The sequence below is a fragment of the Athene noctua genome, chromosome 5, assembly GCF_965140245.1.
Source record: "Athene noctua chromosome 5, bAthNoc1.hap1.1, whole genome shotgun sequence".
Lineage (NCBI taxonomy): Eukaryota > Metazoa > Chordata > Aves > Strigiformes > Strigidae > Athene > Athene noctua.
Genome location: NC_134041.1, coordinates 19,447,375 through 19,474,456, shown reverse-complemented (window position 1 = coordinate 19,474,456; position 27,082 = coordinate 19,447,375). Strand labels below are relative to the sequence as shown.

General features: G+C 35.8%; 1 protein-coding gene across 1 annotated transcript; it reads right to left on the bottom strand.

The window, feature by feature from the left end:
* Positions 1-26,859, bottom strand: CCDC18 (coiled-coil domain containing 18). Its single transcript, XM_074908206.1, has 25 exons — positions 26,721-26,859; positions 25,724-25,871; positions 25,399-25,555; positions 25,013-25,180; positions 23,945-24,054; positions 22,953-23,081; positions 20,923-21,019; positions 20,034-20,155; positions 18,217-18,526; positions 16,799-16,899; positions 16,529-16,689; positions 15,604-15,824; positions 14,687-14,797; positions 13,762-13,893; positions 12,835-12,969; positions 12,198-12,275; positions 10,684-10,800; positions 9,192-9,359; positions 8,596-8,738; positions 7,976-8,139; positions 6,951-7,164; positions 6,266-6,365; positions 5,014-5,130; positions 4,434-4,577; positions 1-1,504 (listed from the first exon to the last, which is right to left on the bottom strand). The coding sequence occupies exons 2-24, from the start codon at positions 25,861-25,863 to the stop codon at positions 4,458-4,460; spliced, it is 3,315 nt and encodes a 1,104-aa protein (XP_074764307.1). The 5' UTR covers positions 25,864-25,871; positions 26,721-26,859; the 3' UTR covers positions 1-1,504; positions 4,434-4,457.
* Between the last annotated feature and the right edge of the window lie 223 nt (positions 26,860-27,082).

Here is a 27,082-nt window from a genome sequence, read left to right as displayed (position 1 = left end):
TTAGTGCATGTAGGAGGAGCAAGTGAGGCTTTATGCAACACTACGTTAGTGGAATTCCAATAGTGTTGTGATGCAACTGTAATTACAGATTGGTTATATTTTCCACTTGAAATCCTGATTTGAAGGACTCACATGTTCCTTTGCTTTAAGGAAATCTGTCTGAAATTTTATGCATATATTTCTAGCTTGAAGGCAAATTGATCTGCCTAAAGAAAGGAAAAAAATTAAAGGAGTTTAGTATTTTTTAATTATTACACTGGTCAACTGAATTCTAATGTTTTTCATTTACTATCATGTAGAAAACAATAGCTTGATTTAAAACACACAGTATATTTATTTCCATAAACAAACAGTATCTTTTTGCTACATCATAATTTTGATAATAGCAAAATAAATAATCTGAAACTGCAGAAATACTTTAGATGAGTGTATCCTGATCTTCTCAATGGCAGCAGAATGTGTGCCTGGCTTTGTATAACCGCTTAAAGTAGAACAGCTGCATTTGTGGGACATGTTTGCCTAAATAGTGAAACACCTACCCAAGGAGTTTAGCACACTTCCACCTGCAGAGTTGCTGAAATACAACAGGTTTGTTGGCCAAGACTTAATATACAAATGACTTCAGCCTAATCTTTAAATTGTGATACATTCAATTCTATTCCTCTACTTTATGTCAAATAATTTTACTAATTTGATTTTCTGAAGTATGAATCATATCTTAATGCACATATATCATTTTTGCGTTAATCAGGCTCAGATTTAGACCTCAACCATATTCACAGTTTCTGACACTTATGTAAAACTAGAAGTGGTAGAAACTGGGGTCACTAGCCATTTGTACTAAATTGCTTAGTACTTTTGGAAAATGGAAAATAAGTATCTTTTAGAATGCACTGTTATACCATTTTAATCAATGGTAATTTTTGTATGGATTTGTTTGGAGAAAAAAAATTCAAGCTTTATGGCTCTGTCCCACACCCCTCTACATCTCAAAGATACTGCTTGGCGTAAAGCAAGCAGGTTTTCCCAATGTCTGTGATCAAATCATTGTTCTAAAGCATCTTACTAACAGGTCAATTTCAGGAAGACATTGTGTATGCAACATTGTATGTGTACAAAAACAAAGAGAAAATTTTCCCAAACAAAAATTGTTAAGAAGTTAGATGTGAAACATAAGTACACTTGTACTTGTAAAAACCTTGGGGAAGAAAAAGAAAAAAAATCATCACAGATGAATTTAATTCCTGGAACTCAAGATACTTAAAAAATAAAATTTATTTCTCAAAAATAAATTAAGATGTTATTATATCAAGGCAATATTCTCAAAACCATTTGGAAACATAAAGGCCATCATCTGCGTCAGTACAAATAACCACATTGATTATTTACAAATACAGTGTTAAAATTTCCTCTTTGGTGAATGCACCATTATGATGCCAGCAACAGCATTCCTGGGTTGCTGCTTGTCCAATGGGCAACATTCCTTCCTTCACAATTCTTGCCCCTGAAACAAAATATCTGTGATTAGAACCTTCTTTAAACTTCTGCACTCAATTTACTGTATCTAAATCCATTTGTACTAAGGTATTACTTTTTGTTATTAAGTTTTATCTTAAAAATTCAAGAAAACTAGCTATAGGTCTCAAGTGCATGGCTTTTATCTCAAATACTGCCCCCTACACTGAAGTTATTAATGCATTTTTGTTCACTGTTCTAGTAATTGAAGTGCTTTTGCTCTCAAAATGAGCATAACTTACACATTTTTCAACATATGTTAAGTTCTAGCAGATAAGTAGGAAAATAGTACACAGAACATTGAGAATAAATCTTTATATACAAATCAGTGTAAAAATTTTGTGGTTTAAAGGAGCAGTCTTCTGAAATAATTCCTCTGTTTAAGCCTTAAGGTTTCATGTTGAACAGTATTATTGTATAAGTTCCTAACGATTAAGGAAGTGTTTGCAAAAACCCCATCAACAGTACGAAGGTATTAGGTATCAAGAGGAAAAAAGCCTGTGATTTCTACCAGTACAAAAGTAAGGAAAATCTTATCAACATTAGTGTAAGCAGTCTGGATTTTCTATGGTATGCAGAAATAAATGCAGCCAAACATGGCAGGTTTGGGGTTGGGTTTTTTGTTAATTTCTAGAGGTTCAGCACCCCCGCCCTCCCCAAAATACAGGCTTACATGCTAGACCTAATTATTTGACAGTTCATTTATAGAAAAAACAAACAGGACTATTAGGTGACCAACAAAATCGTCTCTCTAGCATGATACACAGCAGCTATGTTTATGTGACCCAATACTGTGGCACAACAGAGGCCATACAGCCATTACATTTCGTAACATCATGTTATACTATGGCTCCTGTTAATTATAAATATAAAAGTGATTATGCTGTATCTATTAATATTTAGCTAGATGCTGCTTCTTTATGAGGAATGCTATAAATAGAGTACACAGACATCTATAAGCAGCACATAATAAGCTTACAGCTACTGAAAGGTTATTACACTAACTTTAATTATTTTTATACTATATACTTTCTTAAAAACATTGTAAAAATTAGTCCTTTTTAAAAATATTCAATCTTTGTAAGCACTATTTTTTTTTCTTACTTCACTTATTTTTAACACAATTCTATTTCTTATTTCAGTAAGGAACTGTGGCCACAAAACATTAATTTGCTTTAAGTCTGTTTTTTGTTTTTTTAAATAAATTACTTCAATTTCCCAGAAAAATAAAAAAGCTATCCTGAATGTTCAGTAAGATATTTCCACTTCCTTTATTTAGAATACTTACAACTTACAGTGGTAGCAGAGTGCTGTACTGTTACAAGATCTTCACTGCAGATTAAAGCAGAGTAAGAACTAAGAAAGATTCAACTGAAAAATCTGTGACCTGGTAATTTCATGAGTCCCAAAAGGGCAGAGTGAGCCAGGACAGAAATCAACCCAATCTAACAATTCCTTCCCTAAACTAATATATTTCCTGTAAATAAGCAAGGAAGGTAGTGTGTATTATGGGGAAAAACAATGAAACAGACTGTACCCCCAGACAAAACACATATACACTCCCTACTCCTTTTCCCCAGATAGATTAGGTAATAGAGATTTTAGAACTAGGACAAAAAGTTGCTGTGAAAGATTGGTCAGTCAGTCTGCAATGTTTTACTAACAGAAAAAGTCTTTTCTTACATGTTAATATACACATTTCTTAAACAAAGAAGCAACCATATCATATTTTAAATGGAGCCAGAACCTCTCTGCAATATATTTCATATTTTACGCAGAATGCTTCCGAAATCCAGTGCTTTATCTACTTCACTACAGTGAACATAAACTTGACATTTCATTTCCTTCATTCCAGGTCTCTAAAGGAACATGACTGGAGTAGGTCTCTTTTCAAAGCCATTCTTGTATCACTCTTGGGCCTCTTCCTACCTGGTATTCCTCAGCAAAAATAAGGCAATCTGTCTGGAAAGGAAGGGTCTAATCAGCAGTTTTACAGAGGCTAGCTAAGAAGCCCTTTCCTTCAGAATCATCCCCAAACTCTTAGAAAAAATTAGAAATATATTAATGATATGTGTGAAGGATAGCAGCAGGTACTGTACTCAACTGTCATAAATAACTTTTAACAGAAAATCAAGATGGAAGAGTTGACATTGCTTTAATTTGCAGTGAAAGAACCTTCATATTCAGCTGCAACACAAGACAAGCCCCCATGATCTAGAATACAGATCAAATGCCTTTGGCACATACACAGAAAGAAGACTTCTGCAATATCTTATCCAAGGGAAAGAAATAACACAAATGCAGCATAACCAAAACAGCAGGAGCCATTTCCGTTTTGGTGCTTACCTCCAGCTGGCAAGCATCATTGAATGAACTTATTTCTGCAGAAAGTCTGTATATCTCAAATTGCATTTGTACTCGTAGTGACTGATTCATGCCCCAAAGATTTGTATAATTCACAAAGTAAAATGAGCTACCTTCCCTATGCTATCTGTATGCTCCCATTCACCATGCCAGAAAATTCTCTCTTCTTGTTTCTATAGTTATCCTAGACCTCAGTGCTTTTTGATGCAATTATTTTCACAAGATAGATACCTAAGTCATAAGAAGTTCTCATCATTAATTTCAAGGAAGACCATGTCCATAGCCAAAACATCAGGTTACTAAAGATAATAAATATTCACATTCCTCCAGAAAGCAGACAGTTAAGAGTACCATTAAATTTGTAATTTTTGAATCATTAAAATGGTTTAACTTTAAGGGATTAATATTCAGCAAACACCAGGATATAAAATACCATTGCTTGGGGAGAAGTAATAACACTTATTCTAAAGAGACACCATATTGTTCCTTCTAGGTAGTTACAGTAACCGCATTAAAAATTTGATAATTTGTTGTGTATCCAAGGAACACTTTACCTTTTCAAGAGCTTCTAGGCTCTATTATTTTCTTTCAATCTTTTTCTTCAGCTGATTTATTTCTTGATCTCTCTGGAGCAATTCAAACTCTTTTTCCCGAAGCTCATCTTTAGAATGCTGGAGTTTCTTCTCTAAGCTCTCAATCTGAACAGAAAATGCAGTTATATCAGAACTGATGTTTTACTGAAATCAGAACAATTTAAAATAAACCAAACAACTCACAAATACCATCAGTATTACCTCTGACTTTGGATTACCTTATGAATTTTTTATTTTTATTTTGTCAACATTGTCATTTATTGAAAGAGCAGTTTGGGAGCTATAACACATCAAGTAAAAAAAAGTACATTTTCATTGTTATACTGGTATATTCCTGCAAAATTTTTAGTTTTAATTGACAAGCATAAAATATTTTTGCTGGTACATTTTTCAGGTACTCTTCCCTCTCCCTACAATAAGGAACCAATTTTACTCTTCTAGATTAAATCTAGCCAGCTATTGTGTCCCAGGACCAGACTCTCTCATACAATTAGCTGCCCTTTGTTAGGGAATCTGAGTTTTTAATTTAAGCAAGATTTACCTGTTTATTGCATTCCTTAATTTCTAACTCAGACTTCTCCAAATTGCACTCTAATCGAATTATTTGTTGTTCCATTTCTCCCCTATGTTCACGAACTGTCATATCCAACTGTGTAATCTAGAGGTAAAAAAAGAAAAAGATGTGTTTTATTTTATACATGTATACTGATTTTAAGAAATAATACTACAAAGTATGACAGCAAAAGGAATGAAACTAATTCTGTGGAGTCTCCTGAATATTCTCTCAAGTAGTCAATATAAAAATGCACCATAGCTATCTCATTTAAAAAATAGGGCCAAACACAAAGAGAAAGGGGGAAAACTGGGAATAAGTCCATAAATATGTCTGGTCCTCAGATACACAGAATACAAACTTAGTTCTTATTTAAAACAGAATGTCATGAGTAGCTTCTTATACTAATCCATCTTGTTAGTAACTGACATATTTCACCAAAACAAACAAAAAAAAAAAATCCCACTTCTTTGATGAATTCCCAGAGCAGCTCACAGGGTACTGCAGCAAGAATACACTGGAAGATCTGGCCTCCTTACAGTATCTGTTCCTTGAACAGGTTTTTTTGTTTGTTTTTTTGGTTTGCTTTTGTTTGTTTATTTGGTTTCGGGGTTTTTTTTAAATCTCCATCCCTCCTTCTCTCTGAACCTCAAATAATCTTGGGTACAAAGGCTAGTAAATCCTGTAGGAAGGAACTATTAGAAGGCTAATTATTAGTGACAGTAAAATAGATTTTCCATGATGGGTATCAAATCCTGAAGCCAGACCAAAAAACTGAAAACACTTCAAGTGAGCTACAGAAATCTTTTCACAACAAAGATACCATTTCATATTTAGAGGCTGCTTTAGAGTTAATAAAATAAGCTCCAGTGCAAACAAGGAAAGGAATCTGACACCTCCAAGCACACTTCAGTGCAGATATTTCCTTCATTTCATTAAACGTCAAGCTGACAACAGATGTCCTGTACCTTTGTCACTAAAGAAGAGTTATGGGACAGGTTTGCACAAGGCTTCTGTTCTATCAAAGCAGTAGTCTGTGGTCCCTTAGGGGAGCACAAGCTGATTTTCATGGTACCATAAGGCTTCAGTAATATACAGCTGGTTTTGAGTTGACACTATGGCTATATTAACAGTACAGTTTGGAACAATATATGAAGGCAATTAACTTATAAAAAGCCTGCCAGTTTTATCTACTACATAACAGCAATAATTGTCAGTAACATACTTAAAATGGTCTGACCTGAGCTGCTCTTTGTTTCAGTTCCCAATTCCTTTCTTTCAATGCTTGGTCCATGTCAAGGAGTTCTTGGTTTTTATCTTCAATTTCTCCCTTGCAATACCTGAAATTCTCATGTTTAATTGCTTAATACACATTCAGCTACTTAGCTTGAAGTATCCATGTTGAAAATCATGAGATCTATTACTTACTTAAAGCCAAATTACTCTAAAATATGAATCAACTAATTGATTGCAAAGAAACAAACTGAAATGGAGTAATTCTGTTAACTATATTCCAGGTAGAGATTTCCCAATAACTTCTTTATTCAAGTTATTTAGTTGGTTATCAGGACAACATTTTCTTAAAAAAAGAATAGTACAGAAGAAAGTATCATTAATTTATGGCCCAAAAGGAAACTGGACAATTTCACTATAAAATAAATTAATTCCTCTTACAATTATTACACAGCTTTGGGATTCAGAAAACAATTTTAGCAGATTTTAAAACAGGTTTCCCAAAAAAGAATTCAGCAGCAATTTTAGAAATAAAAAGTGAGCTGAGGAGCTACTGTATCGAGTTACCTTACCACAAAAGACCTAAAAATTATAGAAAACTGTTAAGAACATAAAAAAGACTATCCAAACTACTTACTGTTCTTAAGGAGAAACACAAGCAACTTTTCACTATGGAAAATATGTCAGCTTACCTGAGCTCAGTTGTTAGATCCATGACAGCAATGTGTTTCTCCTCCAGAGAGGACTGTGCATTCCGTAATGCATCTTGCGATTCCTGAAGCTGTGTTAAAGTGATTTTTAATTCTCCACGGGCAGTCTGTAATGCAGATTCTAGTTCTACTATTTTCTGTAAGGCTTCCCTGTGGCAAGTCTCATTTTGAAGCAGCTTATCTTCCAAATTATTCACTATTTTACACACACAACAAAACAAAAAAGTCAGGTCTTTATCCAACACCACTGCCTACTAGCAGTTATGCTCATAAACAGTTTTCAGTATCACTATTTTTAGGAAAATCTAAAAAAACAGTGACTTGTGAGGATATACAACCTTCGTATGGCACCTAAGTCTTTGTTGTTTTTATTCAACGCATAATCTATACTTGGCTTCAAATGTGAGGATGGATCTAAAAACATTTGTCCAAGGAGAAAGTACAGAGACAACATAGTAACTGAATATGTAGCGCTATGAAAAATGCAAGCAGAATTGCAAATAAGCCTCCCATTTAAGATAATGGTTAAATTAAATGGAGGAGGAGGGGTTGAAAAGTTTGTTATTTCCATAAACTCTCTCGTAGGGCTTTCGATTTGTTTTAGAGCTGCATTTTTGTGAATAGCATATACCTTTATTAAATCTTCTTTGATTACCACATTAAGAATCTGCATTAGCAATTTACAGGGAAAACTACTTATTCATTTCACCTGCAACAAAGCTAAATCCCACAAAAGTGAGAATTTGCAAAGGTACATTACAAAAACTTCCATGGGGTTTTAGGGGTTGAGGGGGCTGGGGTGGATTTTTTAACTTTTTTTGGTTTTTTAGAGCTATGGAACTACCAACACATTAAAAAAATTATCATGTTTTGACTCTTGTGTACTTGATCATAAAATAGGGGAAAAGGAAAAATGTCTAATCTAATACATACAGAGAAATAGCATGATGAAAGGAAATAGCGAAATCACCATTACTAGGAAATGAGAAATAAAACAGCAAACTTACCCTTACTTGCCTTTTCATTGAGCTCTGATCGTGCTTCTTCCAAAATAATATCCAACTGATTTATCTGCATTGCTTTGTTTTCATCATCTCGTTTTAATTGCACTATTTCTCTTTCCTTACCAGTAAGTTCGTTCTTGCATTGATCCATCTCCAATTTTATTTGGCTAAATAGAAGAAGCGACCAGAACAACATGAACGTTGTAATAACAAAACCAACATATATATGCCCTTACATGCTCAAATACAATAAGCATTTCTCAGTAAGTATAAAAAAGCCACGTTAAGTAGACTTTTCTCTCAATCATAACCATATTCTTCAAGACCACCAAGCTCTCCTAGAATCTCCTATCTAGAATTATAAGCAACTTGATATATTTATGAATTGCATTATGACATGCCATCTTAAGGCTAAACAGGTTCCCAGGACTCACATTAATTCAATTAGAAGACTATTCCAGAAACTCATGCCTCCGCTAGTTAAAAAATTCCCTTCTGATTTCCAGTCTATGCTCATACCGACTGCACTGTATGACTACACAGCTAGATACCCTTTCAGACAGCAATATTTCTTATTGATATGTCTGTCTGCATAATATACCTCTTGGTTATTCTAAACTTACCTGATTGTACTGTTAAGTTCATCCACCTTCCATCTGTTTAAATCTGCTTCCTGAGCAGCTAGGTGAAGTTTCTGCTCTACCTTTCTCAACTCATCCTCTGCATATGCTTTCCGCTTCTGAAGCTCTTGTTCCAAATTGGATACCTATTTAAATGGTGTTTAAAAAGTATTGGTACTTTTAAATTACATACAAAAGAAATACACAGCCTTGTCTTGCAACTCATAGTGACAGTTTTAACACAACGCATTTCTTTATAGTCTAAAAATGTACATAATTTAAGACCAGAACTTTGCAGTCATGCCTGAAAGACAAATAGTTTCTAGTAAATATAAAAATATTCAGCTTCCTGAATTTCAACACATCTCTCCTTAACTGCAGTCTAGGGTTTGGTTTTCCAAGTACTGAACCACTCTAATGCTAGCTAGAGCTTCTGATAGCACAGAACCTGATAGCACAAACCACTGAACACTTAATTTTAGGTATATCTAAAATAATAACTATCAACTCAGTTATCAAGATTTTAAAGGTATTACAAAAACATATATAAAAACATTTAATTATCTTTCTTTATGTACACACTTCTCATCATGTTGTACCTGTTTTTCAAGTTTAATTTGATTATCTTCCAGCTCCCCATTTCTAATAGTTTCTTGCTGTAACATTTGCTGCTGGTGATGCAAAGTTTGTTGTAGGAGAATATTTTGTTCACTTGTATCCTGGATATTCTGATCTTTTAGTTTTATTTCTTTCTGTAAATAATGAACCTGAAAACACATTTATTTTCCATTACAATATAACATTTTTATTTGCACTTGTATCAGCTATTCTTCATTCTTAATAGGCACAGAATCACACCTATGAGTCAATAAAACTTCTGGCTCTGAATTTAGTTGCATTACTGTTTCAACAGTAGAGAACACATCTCAAAATTCATCACTGATTTGGGCTTTATAAACTGAAGAAAGAAATAACTTATCAGCCCCAGTTTTTGACTTCTTGCTTTCAAAATTTACCTAAACTGGTCAATGTTTTAAAAACGTATGTAACAAAGATTTTTCATCTCTTAATTACTGAGCCACTTTTCTTTGTCATTCTATAGTTCTCAGAAAGTCCTTGTTTTCCCCTTCAGATTTTGTTCTTGGTCCTCCCCTTTATTTCTTCCTGTCTTTGACAATAGTCATTCCAATAAAAAACAGGAATTCTGAGTGCCTAACTTGTCATGTGATGAATGCCAAGAATTTTCTGGGTGGAGGACAAAAAGAAAATGTTACTTTAAAAAAAAAAAATAAATCACTAACTGCTCACTCCAAAGTGGAAGTCGTGATTCTGTCACTTATGAAAACATTGGTCACAATTAGAAAGCCTCACTTGCTACCCTTCAGTTTCACACAGCATCCAGCCACTTCATATACAGTATAAGAACAATAGATTTTACGGCTTTGAAAGCAGCAGTAAATATCACAGGCTTATATGTAACACAGATGATAAATTTCCATCCAGTTACGCCTGTACAGGCTCTAGTCATCTCCAGGTGACTAAAGCCTATCCCTCAGCAGGTAAGGCAGCACTGCCATGAACAGCCTACTATGATAATTAGTTCACATGGTGAGGCATCCTCACAAACAAAAATTCATACTAAAAATATTTAAACTTAATTCTTTCTTGCTTTCATGTAGTAGTAGAAAGTATGGTAAAACTCTGGGGCTTGAAATAAAATTTTTCTTATGCCCAGGACTTCTTCCCCATTAAGATACTTGAAACACAAATCAATTACGTACACCTAAGTTCATATTGCAATAGTGCGCTCTCCTTTTTTTTTCCCCAAGGTAATTCTACCTTTCAGTTAATTCTGATTTTGTTACTTCTTTCAACAATTCATTTATCTTGGTATTTCTTTTCCCTAAGCTTATCCAGTATTTCTTAATTATGACTTTTCCCTTGCCTCCACAAAATGTATAGCCTTCTCACAGCTTATGTACTAGTCACAATGCAAATGTTCTGTCCCTTATTTCACAGACAAATTTTTAGATTAATCATTCATAACAAATGTTCTCTGCATACAGAAGAGTTGTTAAAACAAGCTGTTACCTCTTCAAAATTTTTTTTGAGCTGATTTTCAAATATCTCTTTATTTTCTTGCGACTGACTCAAATACAGTGCAACTTCTTCCTCACACGCTTCTAGGGCTGATTCAAGTTGTCTCACCTAGTTGAATGTAACAGGTTACTTAACTGCATGTCACAGGTTTTTTAACTAGTCTAAAACAAGTGTTAAAAAACATATTTGTGAAAATGTCTGAAAAACTACATTTTTATCTAAAGGATTCAAAATTAAAATTATTTGTGAAATTAAATTACAGTACTTTAGACTGTGTTTAAATCAGATAAGACTATTAGTTATGAGAAGATATTCCAGTATTTGTCAGTATCTAGAGTTTAAAAGCAAATATACGCTCAATACCAAATCATTAGTCCACCATGTTTTATTACATACAGAATTGTATTAATAAATTTGGAACAATTATCATATGAGCTGTGACAAGTCTTTTTCAAAAATAACATTCAGATCTTAATACAATTCCTCTCAGAAAGCTACTAAACAGAAATGTTTTCCTCCTTTCTGCACTGAGTGCCTGAGCTCTACCAAAAGGTAAAAGCTTTTAGCAGTGTCAACACTGCTAATCTATTTTACCCTTTTACTATTAATTTGGATTTGAATAATCTCTAATATAAACATCTTACAACCTCAAACAGATAAGAAAAAAAATATAATGAACAAACCCAGGGGTTTTAAGCCGTAGTAATTCAACTCTTCTTAACTCTTTGGTTTCAACACTAAGACTTTTCTCATCAATGAGAACTGTGCTGCATTTAGGTGCAGAACGGCTAATGATTTCCATGGTATCAGTTTTCTAAACCATATTAGATTGTATACCTCTTTCCCCACCCAAATCAAGAGGTTTTTTTGAAGAGAAGTGATAACAGGTCTTAATTTTAAATCTCTGGAAAACATCCCAAACACCACAAAGCCACTTGGACAGGAAACTGGTTCAACACAAGTTTAGAAAGAGCATACTACCAGCTAAGTCCCCAGTATCTTCTTCTAGTGATATCCTGAAGATTTAAAACTGTGTGAAACCTGACCGTGGTAAATCACCACATGGCAATGGTTTATTAAAATACTGTTGCAAGTGCTGCATGAAAAATATTCATCAGCCAAACAGTAGGAAGAGGTATAGATGGCTAAAAACATGACCAATATTACAATATCACATATGTCTAAAATATATGTCGTACGTAGAGCAAAAACTTACATAATGTTATCTTTGTTCAACAAGCACAAATCTGCCCTATATGTAACAACAGTAATTTTCTAAAGCAATTATGCATTGAATAATCTCTTACTGCAGGTCTCACCATACTACTTTTAATCAATTTTTTTTTTTAAATGGAAAGACTACAGGTTAATGACTTCTGAAATATTTATGTGAGATTAACTTCTATAGAGAAGCCTTATATAGTTTTTCTATAGAGGATAAAAGGAAATACACATTACTGCAAACTTTAAAACTATTAGTTGAAAATCACAAAGAGCTTACGAACTTTGATCGTTTCCTCTCTTAACTGACTTTTCAGCACCTTCAATCCTTGATCTTTCTTGACATTTTGATTTTCCATTTCCTATTTGTACAAATATTTTTATTCAAGAGAACAAAATGTAAGTATAGTTACAGTGATTAAACTAATAAAAACTCATACTGAGACTCAGAAAAAAAAAGTGTATTTACAAGACAACTGCTTATATACTGTATTTGTGTACATCATACTCTGAAGTTAATTTGGTTCCTGATAGGTGTCCCTTCATATTCTGCAGCAGCAGGAATTATTAAAATGAATAAAACATTGCCTTAATAGAACATTCTTGGTTCTCCACCTAGTGCAGAATATATGCAATTGTTCTTTATCCAGATCTCTTTCCTTTGATTAGAGCAAGAAGACGAAGGGGCAAACCAGAGGCATGAACAGAAATGCTGAGATAGAAAATAACAAATGGTCATTGAAGTTTGTACAATATATAGTAGTAACAGCTGTGGACTACACTAGATTTAGTCAATTCCTCAAACAAGAATTAAGAAGCAAAAACATAAGTATCTTTAATTTTACCATCTGTTTATGGATATGCTTTTCATCATTATTAGTCACTTGTTTCATTTGCATTTAAAGAAAGAGCCAGCCTCACCTCTCTGCTTTCTATCAGCAGCCCATCCAATGATTCAATGTGATGCTGTTTATGTATAACATCTTGTTGCAAAATAGATATTAATTTTTCTTGTTCAATGAATTGTTGATGTTTCTTCTCCAGCTGGGTCTGAAGCTGTCCATAAGTAATTCAAGTTTATTATTTTAATAAGCTTTTTCAGATTATTTCTGCATCTAAATACATTATTCAGTTGTACCCACCCATTGTTTTAGGAAAGAAAACTAAAATACATTCCTGCCATCAGCAGCACTGCAGAGTCTTAAAAACAGAGAAATCCAAAACACTTAATATTGTAAAGCAACAGAAGAATCAAGAGAATGAAAGCAGGCAGAGTGTAACTGTCTGTCATAAGCCAAGACAGCAAGACATGCATATGTTCTTTATTAAAGATGACAAGCTTCTCAAATAGGTAGAAATAGCCACGGTTGTATTTCTAACCACATGAAGCAACAGAATTCTTCTCTAAAGACTAAAAACACCTACCAACAGTTGTCCCCGCACACAGATGCTCATAAGGCTCAGACTGGCAGAGGTTCAGCACACGAAAGAATATTGCTAGAAGCTGTTATGGTTTAATCCCCATAGGCAAAAAAGCTATAGGGTTTGGGTTTTTTTCACCAGGTGTTTGGAGCAAAGAACAAGAGTACTCTTCCTAAGTTACTATTTCTCTTCAGTTGAGCAGAAAAGAGGATATGAGTATCTCAGAGGGAAATCATGAGACTCTGTAATGTTAGATGGAAAATGAACTAAAATAAGGAAACACAGGAAGAAAATAAAACTTTTTAATTGGATATCTGCCTCAGTTACTAAAAAGACAAAGAAATTTAACATAAGAAAACAGTTACCAAGTATAGTATTGATTATAGTATATAGTATATACATACTAGCACACAAGGAAGGGCTTACCAGTTCAATCTGTTTCTCCATCTCTTTGTGCTGCTCAAGGTGAACTAACTTTGCTTTTTCAAAAGCAGAAGTTATTTGCTCATGTTCTTCACTGATAGTTGTTTCCAGCTCATGAATGTGTCTGTTTTTTTCCTGAGAAACAGCAACAACAAAGAGGACTTAACAATATTTCGCTGTACCACTAAATATTGTTTTATTTGATGATTGAGTTCCTAGATTTCATAAAAGAACACCACAGAAAATACACAGCATGTTTCATCTCAAAGGATGTCACACCTGTAACACAGGTATAAGAATGTCACTAAATGCAGCCACTACACAGAGACAAGGTGTCTTCCAAGGTGAGCTACTGGCACAAATTAAAGCAACTGGAGCAGGGAATTTATGACAAAGACAAAACCAAATTTTATGTTCATATGGATAGATGGAGTCTTTAAAATACAGGTTTTCATTTGAAAGGGGCCACATAAACAGCTTCCCTTTCTAGCAACCCTAGACTTCCTCCCAAAACTAAGTTTGCATAACGATAACCAGACCAGAATTTACAGTGCTCCAAGTTAGATCACCTTCCTCACTTCTTATGATTTAGAAGACTTTTATTCACAGGTCTACACGTACTTCACTGAAACAAACGGCAATGCTACAACTGATTTCAATAGGACCGGCTTTTCATTGCACATATCACAAGGAAAAAAGTAACATGTCCGTTAATAACTTGCCATGTTCAAAAGCAGGGAAAAAAGGGTGTTTTATTTGAAGCAAGATTCAGTTTTTTAAAACTGCACTGTCTAAAAACTGCAGATTGTTTAGCAGATCTGAAAGTCTATTAGTTTTGAGTATGTGGAATAATACTGTTTAGCTTAAACTTTAATCTCCATTTATGTCTTTTTTACACAAATGTAGTTTCTCACTGAGAACATTTTACCATGAGTTCCTGTTCCAACTCAGTATTTCTTGCTGCAGCAGTGGAATAAGCAATAATCTTCTCTTTCAACTGTTTCTCAAGTGTAGAAAGTTGAGAAGATTTCTTTGTTACCTGAAATTAAATATAGCACAAAACAGTATGAAGACAACTGTTTTGGGTTTATTCAAGTATTTGTATATACTTTCTTAACACCAATTCCATTTTAGCTACTACTATTTCCTAATATTTCTAATGATTTAATTATTTGTTTATATTTGTATGATCTATTCAACTTTAGTACTTACAGAGAAGAATTCAGGACAATTTACCTCAAATTTATCCAATTCATGATAATTACCAGTGCCATGTGAGTGAATTAGCTATTACAGATTTATATAACATTATGTCCATTATTAGGAAATACTGCAAATCCCATTACACTGGAATTCTACAAACACAGCACTAGAATGTAAACATCAGCATTTCAACTTATTCAAACAAAGAAGAGCTAGCTGAAGCTTAAATTTTTTAATTTTTTTGTGTGTGTGTGACACACTGGTAATAATGTTAGTCTCTGGTAACTGTACTAACATATAATGAGGAAAAATACAACTGTTGCTTCAACATCTGTTTCTTAAAATTACACATTATTTGAACAATACCAGCACAACAAGACTGTGCATATTTTCCACATAACAAATCAAAATAGTAGTAGTAAAGCCCACTAACCACATCACCTTTAAAACAAGATTTCTGACAACTGACAAATTAAGGCTGCTATCTTTTTCTTCTGCTTGTTCAAAAGTTTATTTCCAATTTTTCCTAAATAAGCCAGACTTTAAAATTTATATGGCAATTAGAGTTTTCAGTAATCAAAGATAGTTAAGAGTTACGGAACTAAATAAAAAGTGACTTTTTCAGTGCTGCTAAAAACTTACTTCTCTCTCTAAACTACTAGTTTTTGAAGCCTTCTTCAATAGGTCTTCCTGTATGATTTGAAACTGACTGGCTCTCTGAGCCATGCTGGTCCTCAAAGAAGAATTCTCATCATCTGCTTCTGTCAGTTTAGTGCGTAACTCTTCTACCTCTTTCTGGAATCTTTGCCTCTCCTTTTCAAATTGTTTGCTGATCAGTTCCAACTGTTGACATCTTCTCCTCTCTCAAAGCAGAAAAAAATAAATTTAAGATTAATTCATAAAACAACATACAAATCAGCACTCAAGCAAATAATCATACAAACCAAAGGGAGGAGAAATATGACATCATATTAAACACACACGTGTGTTAGTTTAATACGCTGCCATTAAATTATATTCAGAAACAAGACTATTTTTTCCCCTAATCTAGCTGAAAGCTGCGACTCATGAAAAGAAACCAACACCCTCATACAACATAAAAAACATACAACAAAAAAATCCTGACAAAACAGACAAAAAATTGAAGACAGAATCTTTATACAGGTGCTCTGAAGTAATTTCATGGAGCAGTTCAAATAGTAATCACAGAAGCACTTTCAGAAATTCTGTAACAGCAGGATATAGAGAAAATAATCAAAGAAGATATGGAGACCTTAGCATAACCTGCATGAAGAAGTAATACATGGTTCTATTTCAACAGAAGCTGTAGCCTGGATATTGCCAAATAAGTAATTTAACTAGCAAAGGGAAGAATAACATTGTGCCTGGAGAACATGACAATTTATGGAATTCCAAGATGGCAAAATGCTCCCTGTTCAACCAAACCATATCTGTTAGCTCAGAGATATATTTAAAAATCACTATAAAAGCAATTTAAAGCCCACCAAAAAATTCCTATCCTGTGGATTAATCAGACAGAACTGCACAGCTATTTTGGTAAGCTTACCTCCTTGACTTCTGATCAATTTGACAGGCTCTATTTCCAGGCCACATAACCCACTATTTTCTTGTCCTTCATTATCATTAGAAAGATGCTGAGTTCCAGTACAGATAGTGAAGTTTGCACGAGACTTTTGAATTTCTGCTTCTTTCATTGCCAGTTTAATGCTATTATAAAGGAAGAGACAATTATTTAACATTCTTTCTACATGCTAGCTCTAATACCACCTTATTATCTGCCTATTCTTGCCAAAATTCAGTAACCAGAAAGCTATACCTTGGGTCTGCAATCAAAGGTTTATTCAATTCACAAGATTCAGAGAGTGCTTCTTTTGTTGAGGAACTGGATAGCTGGTGTTTCAAGTGGTGCCATTTAAACTAAAAGTTAAGGGAAAACCAAGATCAATGCAAAATTGACTTTTTAACACTTCACAGCGTGATTAATTCATGTGTTATACTAGCGTATAGATTTTAAGACACATACACCAGGATGTTAAAAGTCTGGATAATTGATCATTAAAATTATTCTCCTAAGTAAGTTCTTGCAGAGCACTGCAGGTTTGTCTCACACCAGTCAAAATTATAGGCATTAAGGCCCTCTGAAACTGAGATCATTCCTTTAGACATCTTCATACAGGTACTGAAGCATGAACTTTTTTGCTGTGAATAAAGGGAGGTATTATCAGTAATTCCACCTTTTGAGCTTCCCACATCATGTTTCCTTTTAGATTTTGATGACTGCATTAAATACCATTTTTCCCTCAAGTTACAGAAGGCTTCTGAATATTTCATTAAATTACACGAATAATCCCAAATTTTTCCAGAAAATATATTTTCCAAAAAGGGCCCTAAAACAATTTTTAAGGCTGTTCCAAATAAATGTCTGTGGTCACAACAGCCCAAAACATAATTTTTATACAAAATCACTACCATCTCTTCAGCAGAGGTCACTCTGGCAATTCCAAAATCGTGCAGAAAGCATACTTTTGATTTTGTTTTCATTACAGCTACTTACATTTATACTTCAAAACGAAAAGATATCAGACGTAATCTGTACTCCTGACCTCCTACATCTCTCCAGACCTTCCTGACTTCCCAAACAGTTCCTCCAGTAACCCCAGTCAGTTCACAACTTCGAATTTTTTTACATGACTCCCAATTAGTCAGTTTAGTGATAAACTTCACCAGTACAAGCTTCAAGCTCATAAGACAGGGTTCATCCCAGGAAAACAAGAGTTCATTTGCAGTCAGGGAAGGCACACCTTTTCTTTTCCAGGAAAAAAAAAAAAGTTCCTACAAACATCTGTCCTGCTCTAATTTCTCCATTGCTAAAGTTGACACATCAACCCTGGCTGTGTCACACCACGTGCCTGTCACATGGGAAACATCATACTTTTCTACTGAGAACAACCTGTAACAGGACATCAGCATGTTAGAGAATATACATACATCTGAAGAATCAATACATAGAACAGAGAAACAGAAAGTGTAATTTTAAATGCTTGCTGATTAATCAGTTCCAATGCACCTATTCCTTGTTCTTGAATGAGAAGACAAAAGTAAAATATTTCAACTAAGAAAATAGGTCATCCATGCATCTTGAAAACCAAAAATATTTTAGTCAGATTTTCTCAAGAACAACACAGGATTTCCAGACACATAAGACAATTTTTAAGGATGTATCAGTTACTGTACCTTTTCAGATGTACTTGGAGACAGCTGGGAAATAATGGTTTCTAGTACGTTAAGCTCTTCCCTTGAGTCTTCAATTTCTTGATGGCATAATTTCAAGTGGTTATGTTGCTGTGCGGTAAGTGCTCTCAGCTCTGCGTTTTCACTTATTAGAGAATTTTTCTCTTTAAGTACTATTTCTTTTTCACTCAGTTCACTCTCAAGCTCAATGATTTTCTGATCAGACTGACTCAGCATTGATACCATTTCAGTGTTCTTTACCTCTAGAGTCTTAATTTCTTCTTTTGTGCTATGATTCTCTTCCCTTAATTGCCTAAAAAGTATATTCATTTAAAAGGTATAGTTCAGCATAAGAGGATTTTCATTATTAAAAGTACCAGAAGAACACACCATAACTATGCTGTTTTACTAGTTCCCTCCCTCTCAAAATCTAGGATTAGCTCCATACAAAGGACAGAAAAGTTTTCACTGCTTTACTAATCTTTCACTGCTCCTAAGGTCCAAGATCTAAACTGCTATTAGCAAGCAGGAGAGAATAAACTTCTCATTCTGAAGCAACTTAGTAAAGCTTTATGCAGTATCAGGAGAGTCACTGGTAAGAAATAGTTCAAGGTGGCTTTTACTGTGCTGAAGCCAAGGGAATTTAAGAACAGGATAAAATAACAATACCCAAAATCAAAGTGGATAAACACAATGCACTAAGACTGAGCTTGTCTAGCATTCTGCTAACAAGAGAGGGAGAAGTCCCATTTCTTCTCTTCCCTCATATCTGACCGCACAGTGAACCGATTGTATTTTTAGCCTATCACAAATTACTTTTTTAGGTACCTGTTGATTTAGCAAACTGAATTAGCTCAAAGTCCTAATGAGTGCCAAACCCAGTGCAAGTTAGCAGAGAAAGTGGGCAGTCTAGAGGAAAGACCCCCATGAGCCACAGAGAGCTATTAGACACGCTCAAGCTACCATGAGGGTGCTCTCACACTGCCCATCCTTGCCTAAATGGCCTACAGAACAACTGCTACAGCAGGAACACGACTGTGGACAGCGCGTGTGAATGGGATACCCAAAACTGTCTGAGAAGGTGTCTGACCAAACCTAATAATGCTAAAGACAACTAGCTGATGGTTGTCTTCCCTCATTAATGAGGGAATTACAAAAGACAAAAGGGGTTCAGCTTGAAAAGAAACATACAAGGAGCATAAAAATTTTTAATGGTGGGAAAAGACCTTGGAGCGGGAACAGAGTACCAGTCAAAACCTGGTTTGACACTTCCAGACATTGCAGGCAGCAACACAACCTCTGTTCAGACCTGAGTGCAGCCTCCCTATGGAAAGCCAAGAGTATCCTTCGCTCTAGCTAGGGACTAGCAATACCGTGCAGCTATCAGGGACTCGCACCTGGTGCTCTAAGTGAACTCACAGGGTGCTTTCTCATACATGAGTGAACAGCAGGCAGCAAAACAGATATCCATAAAACCAGCGTACCCACATCTCCCACAGAAGTAGTGTGTGAGCAAGGGAACCTATGCTCCCAGAAGCCTTGGTGGCGTGTTGCTTGTTACTGTGAATATGTGGCAACGTGCAGGATTAGAACTTTTAAGAATTAAGTGTAGAAAAGAATTTTGATATTTGTAAGTACATACTAACATTTTTTACCTGTTTAGTATTATGGTTTGTCTGTTGTGCTGCTAAGTATTCACTGATGCTGGTCCTGATTTGGTTTGAACTATGCAAATTGAGCAGCATGTTTACAGTAACTGTTGTAACACGCAATTTCTTCTCAAATAACTGTATGGAGATTTGTAAAAGCCTCTGCATTACCTTAATTGCTCTTCTAGGATGTCTAGATCCTTTCTGTAGCTGACACATTTTTCATTTAACGTCTCCTTTTCTTTTTCACAATTAATTAAACGTTTTCTCAGGACTACTTCTTCAGCTTTAACCTTAAGAAGCAAATTTTTTTTGTTACTGTACAACAATAATATAAGCTTCCAATAGGCTTTTTTAAAAGAATACTATAAACATTATGCTGTTCCTTTTTTCTTTCTAGTAAGCCTGTAGGTAATGCTATTGCTCACTGTTGTGAAGAAAAGGAGAGGGGTCAAAGAAGTTTTCTCTTTTTCCTGTCATCTGGGAAAAAAGTAATGTTATTTTGGTTTAGTATTTTAGGGCATATTTGTAGCTGGCCACCTCCTTCCACAAGGAAAGAAGTCTACTCAAACAAAAATTATCTGTAAGAGCTAACTGTCTCAGGCCTGTACTTTCTCCTTCCACGAGGCAGGAAGCATTAACAATTTTGACCACTGGAACTTTGGGAGGTTACTTCATTTTCATCTTAGCCCTTCTCTAGACTGTGTTTCATTGAACAGGTTATACAGATGGAGTCAAATGAGTTCTTTTAAAAAGATTATATACTTTTAAAATGTAGAATTCCCAGCTGGCAAGCAAGAGACCAAAGAAACAGTAGCAGTATTAGGACACCTCAAAGATGCAGACTGTCCAGACTGTGACTGGAGACAGTTTAAAACTGGATAACTGAAGTTATCACCACAAATAGTTGTTTAATCTGTGTCACCCCTCTTACAACTTTGCCAGCAACAAGCAGAAACAACTGACCCACTGGAGAACCTGTTGCTGTTTGCTGCCTAGCTTACTGAAGAAGCAAAACCCTAATAGCATGACAAAAATAAGTGAAGAAAAAAAATCTTACTTTTTCTAATTTTTCAGTTATTTTTTGTTTATACTTTTTGAAAGCACTCGTCAGCTCCTCCACATTCAACAAAGCTTCATCTCTTTGCTGTTCTGCTCTACAAAGAAGCAAACCAACTTTAAAAATCACAAATTTCAGTCATTATGTAATTATCTCCTCCAGTTACTAAAAACAACTACCCTATTAATTGCTTCAGATAACTTCCCTTCTTCCAACTTCCCAAGCCCTGAATAAAAAAAGTTTCATGAGGCATAAATTAATTTTAAATATCATATTTGCATATTAACATAAAAGAGATTCTAATAAGACTAAGAATGTAAAAATAAACACTTTTTATTCCCTTTCAAAAACAGTTTGATTCAAATCATCCTCCTGTCCCTACCAGTAAAAGTCCATTTTAGGGACTGGGATAGCATGCATGATAAGGAAGCAGAAGATAGAAGCAGTGCTCCTTAAAATTCAAACTGCTTAAGGGGAACTAGAAAAGATTTTGATACTGAAAGGAGCTCTTGTGATGGAATTATGATGAGCTGACAAGAAGTGATGAAAGGTTAAACTATTTGGAAGATCCTGGAGAGATGGCATCAATAACAGTGAAGGAAGCTGAGACTGGAATGGTATCAGATGAGCAACTGTTCAAAGCAGCAACCCAGACTGCCTACTATTCCACACTATTATTCTGCATCCCTGCCCCTTTCTTACTTTCCCCTATTGTTACTCACTAAGGAATAAGTTGGAACAGTAACTTTGGCACAGCTCTGGTATACAGTCTGTTCAGGACACCCAACACAGGCACACAAGAATTACTGCTGTTGAGCAACATTTGTTTCTCTTCCACTAAGGGAACCATGGGGACAGGGCAAGTGCCTCATCTAAGCACAGCCTACCCTCTGATCCCTGTTTCTCTATCTAAGGAGCACTGCCCATTTGGAGATGGCAAAAATATTCAGAGAAGGGGATCGAGGGATTTCAGATTAACAAACAAAATAGTGTTAGTCTAAAGCACTTCATTTGCCTGGCCAAAGAATAGTAAGTGATTGTCATTACTGATTAAAAGCAAACTGTAATAAATTTTAATACTAACCATAACACGCATGTTGCCTTTAACACATGGTATAAGCTCATTTTTTCTAAAGTTCAAAAATATTTACATTTGCAACTAGGAACTAATTACCCCATGTGCTCTGTGAATGAACAGTGAACATAAATCAACACATTCCCTCACCAGTAGCACAAGCTCCACAGACAAGCCAAACACAGGGTGAACATTCAAAAGGCTCAGGAAAAGCTTTCTTAAGTCATTAATTCAGTTAATTCTTGCCCCAAGTATTGCAGTTAAATGAATTGGGCAGTTAGGAATCTTATTTAAATAAATGTATTTATTCTGCTCATTTCTTTACAATTACATTTTGGAAGGGACAGGATTGTATATAGTAACTTCCAAGAGTCAAAAGAAATTACGTGACCCTCCCAGTAGCCACAAAACCACTAGGCTAAAGGAGACAATAGGAAAGGAAAATGGGGATTGAGATGGAATTACAGCACCCTTTTCAACAGTACCTTATAAACAGGTAAGATTAAGGTTAACAAAAATGTTCTCTCAACTAAGTTGTGCTTCTAGAACTTCCCTCACACCATCCCTAAAAATACAGCATTCGATCCTGTTGAATACTGAGTACTAAGCATACTCTGCAGGTTCATGCAAAACAACGTAAAAAATAACTCAGGAAAAATACATTCAGGACACATTTCAGCTCTCCACTGAAGTACATCTATTCGGAAGGGAAAGAACAGGTGATAAACCAGTTACTAGTGTATGATATCAGTCTGTAATTAGGACCAAATTTCAAGATTTAAAAAGTGCGTATTTAAATAATAACTACCTTCACACAGAACTTCCCCATTTAAAAAAAAAAAATCATTTTTAAAGCACAGAAATAATTTTATTCCACAAAGTAAACATCTGCCAATGGAAACAAACACTTATACACTATTACTCTGCATTCAATTTATTAAAATTACTTAGCTACCTCTTTCCTTGCTTACTTAGTGCAGTTAACTCAGTTTTCAGATTTTTATAGTCCTTTTTATATCTTTGCAACATGTTTGCTCTTTGCATTCCTGTTTTCCGGCTTTGATCTAGTTTATCTTCTGCATCTCTATCAAATAAACAAAGCATAATTAAAAATTAGGAACCTTTCTGTAAAGAAAGTAGATTTTTGTTGTTCTTTTCTGCACATGATGTTTCAGAAGCACTAGACAAACAACTCAAAATTAGGTTTGGAACACCCACAGTTCCCAGACCCTCCAGGAGTATGTTTGAAGCCTGGAGTGGTGTCAAGACCTCATCAATAGGCATCTGGTGTCACAACTGACAAGGACCCAGGTAGTTGCCTTTGTGTCATGAGATCTGAACATAGAAATCACCATTTTTCTGGCAATAGATGTGACTGGTCAGGATACACATGTGAGAAACAACACTAAAATATCACTTAAATTTAAGTATTTTATTTCTTTTGTGAAGACACACTATTGAGATATTAATTAATTATTATAGTGCATGAGGTTGTAAGATAAACTGACAGCCAGGCATGTCTTCCTGACAGCATCTGGACACTGTTTACATTAGCTTTCTTTGGCCATTTGCCTTAAAATATGCACAAAGAATCCTTTATGCTACATGCTGCAGAATCATGTTTGAAAAATGTGTATGCTTATTCACTACAGAATATATAGAGTCATGTAGCATACAGTCACTTCAGTCGGTTATAAGGGCACATTCATGTTTAGCTAAACTAATTATAACATTATAAACTAGTTTCTTTTACCTTTTTTCTCCATTTCTTGAAGTACATGTAGCACAAAATAAAACACCTCCCACCTCCTATATACAGCTCCAAAATGAAAGTTTCAAGCCCCAAATTACCTGACCCACACAGTACCGGTAATTATGTAATCCCAAAAGAGACCAGACTAGCAAGCAGCTAGCAATAAAATATTGATTTAAAAGTACACTTACTACCTTAGAATTTTATCTTGAGCTGAAACTTCTGCTTCCAAGTTTACAATCTGTTCTTTCAACTTTGGAATACTGACTAAACGTGTACCTAAAATCGATTCAAGATAAGAAATCTGAAATGCAAACACATTTGGGGTTTCATTAACACTTTTCAGGTGACACGCATAAGAACAATCTGCCTAGCGAATGACACAGTGCTCTTAACCTCACTGTGGAAGATGCCTGTGTATCTACATAACCCAATCTCCAATTTTCTGCTCATTTAACACCCTTCCAGTTCCCTAGCACCATTCCAGTGTGATATGCTGTCTAGCACAGTGATTTCTTTATATGTTGATCTTGTCCCTTGCTTTTCCCCAAAAGTTTATATTCTGCTATTTGTTCTTTCCATGCTAGACAGTTAAACATTTTGTTTATCTCCTTACTTGTACTGTCTTGGAGATAACATTTCTCAAACAATAATAAAACATAGCTATGCTTAATGCTTTATGTTACACATAAACCAAACACAAGACTGTAGTTACCCTGAAAAAAACCTGTACATACAAGTGTATATTAAATCAGTAACGATTTATTAGATATAGTATTTCATTCTAACTCACCTTCACTTTTCAAACTAGCAATATTAACCCAACCTAAAAGGTCAACATTTTTCTTTTCCTAGATAAATGACTACCTTGCCAGTTTTATTCACATTAACCTTGATGTAGCTCAGACACGTGAACATATGGTACTAAATACATTATTGAACTGTTTTCTTACATAATGTATTCCTCATTCTGTGACTTACTGGCTTTAGATTAAACTTCGGAACATGAACAGATAGAATCCATAATTAATATACTTGTTTTGCTCATAGATTCCAAACTATTCTGTTCCAAGACTAATGCCAAATACTATGAAAAAAATAAAATATTAAACTTTAAATATTAAATTTAGATAGATCAAGACAAGACAAAAAAATACTATGTTCTGCTTCGAATAAGAGACTCAAATGTCATGGTCACTGGGGTGTTTTTTTGGGTTTGGGGGTTTGGTTTTCTTTTTGATGAACACACTAAAGATACATACTCTTGTTTTTGACTGCATCAATTCCAAGTTCATTGTTTCCACTCTGTTCTTTAGGTAGTGGTTCTGAGAAGTCAAAGATGCATTTTGCTCATGAAGGGCACCCAGCTTCTCCATAAGACATTCATTTTCTTCCATAGTTTTATCAGAAGTTGTGGATACTGAGTAAGACTAGACATAAAAAAAGGTTTTTACATATATATATAACACATATATGCATATGTGAACAATATATACATCAGTGGAAACTCTACAAAACAAATGTAAGAGTGCTCCATTGATATAACTGCCCAATGCTAGAGCATATCAAATTCAAGCCCTAAAAGTAAAAACATATTTATAAACATAGCAAAGCACAAAAAAAAAAAAAAGAAGAGTGCAATATTTACTTTGGATTTTCTTTGAAAATCCTGGCAAGACGTTTTACCAGCATTCTTCTTACAATTGGAAAAGCCTTGATAGTTGCAATTAGGCTGAACAAAGTCCTCCAGAATGAAGTCTACAGCCTCATCAAAGCAATGGCCATAATGTTCACTTGTATTAGTGCTAGGAGGGAGAGTAAAAAGTTGGTATACCATTTTTTCTTTTTTTTAAAAAATTGCTCATAAAGAGTAGCAAAAGCACAAAAGGAGCTACTTGCAATAATCCATTACACTGAATAAGACAGATTTACACTGCAAGACAGCCTGTTCTCATTCCCAAACACACTCATACCTGGAAAGCTCTTCCTCTACAGCCTGAAGGTTTCTTTCAGTTCTCCTCAGCTGATTCCGTAATGTCTGTACATTTGCAAGTGGGTCTTCCGCAGCAGCACTTTTAGAGCAAGTCCACAAACTATATTCCATTTTTACCATACATATGACTAAATATTTAATATTAAAACATTGTTAAATGCAAGTGAGTACTATTTGCAACGATACTTTTAAACACACCAAAATAAGGCAAATACAAAAAAAGGAAAGGAGGGAAAAAAAGAAATACAAAAAAGGAAATACTTAATTTCCAAATGTAAATGTACATTTTCCATGCTACCTTTTCCCACAATCACTAGATAAAAATCACTCTGTACGTATTATCTTTTTTGAGAAAAAAAGTTTTGTATGTATTCGTGAAGTATGAGAAACTTCACTAATTGCCACTAGAAAAACTGGAAAAGCTTGCCTGACATTAGTTGCCAAAAATCTCTTACACAACGCATCCCAACTACTTCAGAACACAACACTCGCCTCGTTGTTCCGTGACCAGTGAAACTGAAAAAATCAGCAACAAGGGCTTCACAGCACTGAAGACGCGAGCTACTAAGCTGGGGGTAGGGCGGGAGCAGCTCCACAACAAATAAGATTTCACAAATCAAGCCTGGGATATTGTAATGGGAAACGGTCAGATGATTCAGAGGAGCCAACGCTCCCGGGCGAGGCGCTGCCGCCGCCCACCCTTCTCCAGCAGCACGGGGGTCCCTTCGCCGCCCATCTTTGTTGGCCGGAGCTGGCCGGCGCCCGGCCCTACTGCGATCCCTCCGCCTTCGCGCCGCTCCGCCCGCCCCAAGCCACGGCTGGTCCAGGCGGCCAGGAAACCCCGGGAGAGGCGCCCGCGCCCCAGCCCCAGCCCCAGCGCGGCGGCGCGGCTTCGCGACAGCGGTCACCGCTCCTATGGGGCGCCCGGCGGTGGAGGGGCCCAGGCCAGCCGAGAGCTGGCGGCATCGGGCACTCACCTGTCCCGACGCTCACCGACCAGCAGCCCCAGGCCGCCGGCCAGCCAAAGGGAAGGGAAAGGCCGAAAGGAGCCTCCCTAGGAGGCGCCGAGGCCCGGTCCTTACCCCGCTTCAAACAGCGCGGGCCATAGAAAGCGACGCCCGCCTTCACGGCGGCGCGCCCAAGGCGCATGCGCAGCCCCGCCCACCCCGCTGTGCGCCAGCGCCGCAGGGGTCCCTGGGAGGGGGACGCACGCCCCGGGCAGGAATAAGCCCCACCCACCGCGCCTCTCTGCCGCGGTGCACTGTGGGTGGGCGGAGCGCGGCGCTGCCGTGGCTGCGATTGGGGGAGCGGCGCGAGGGGCGGGGATGGCCACGCCCAC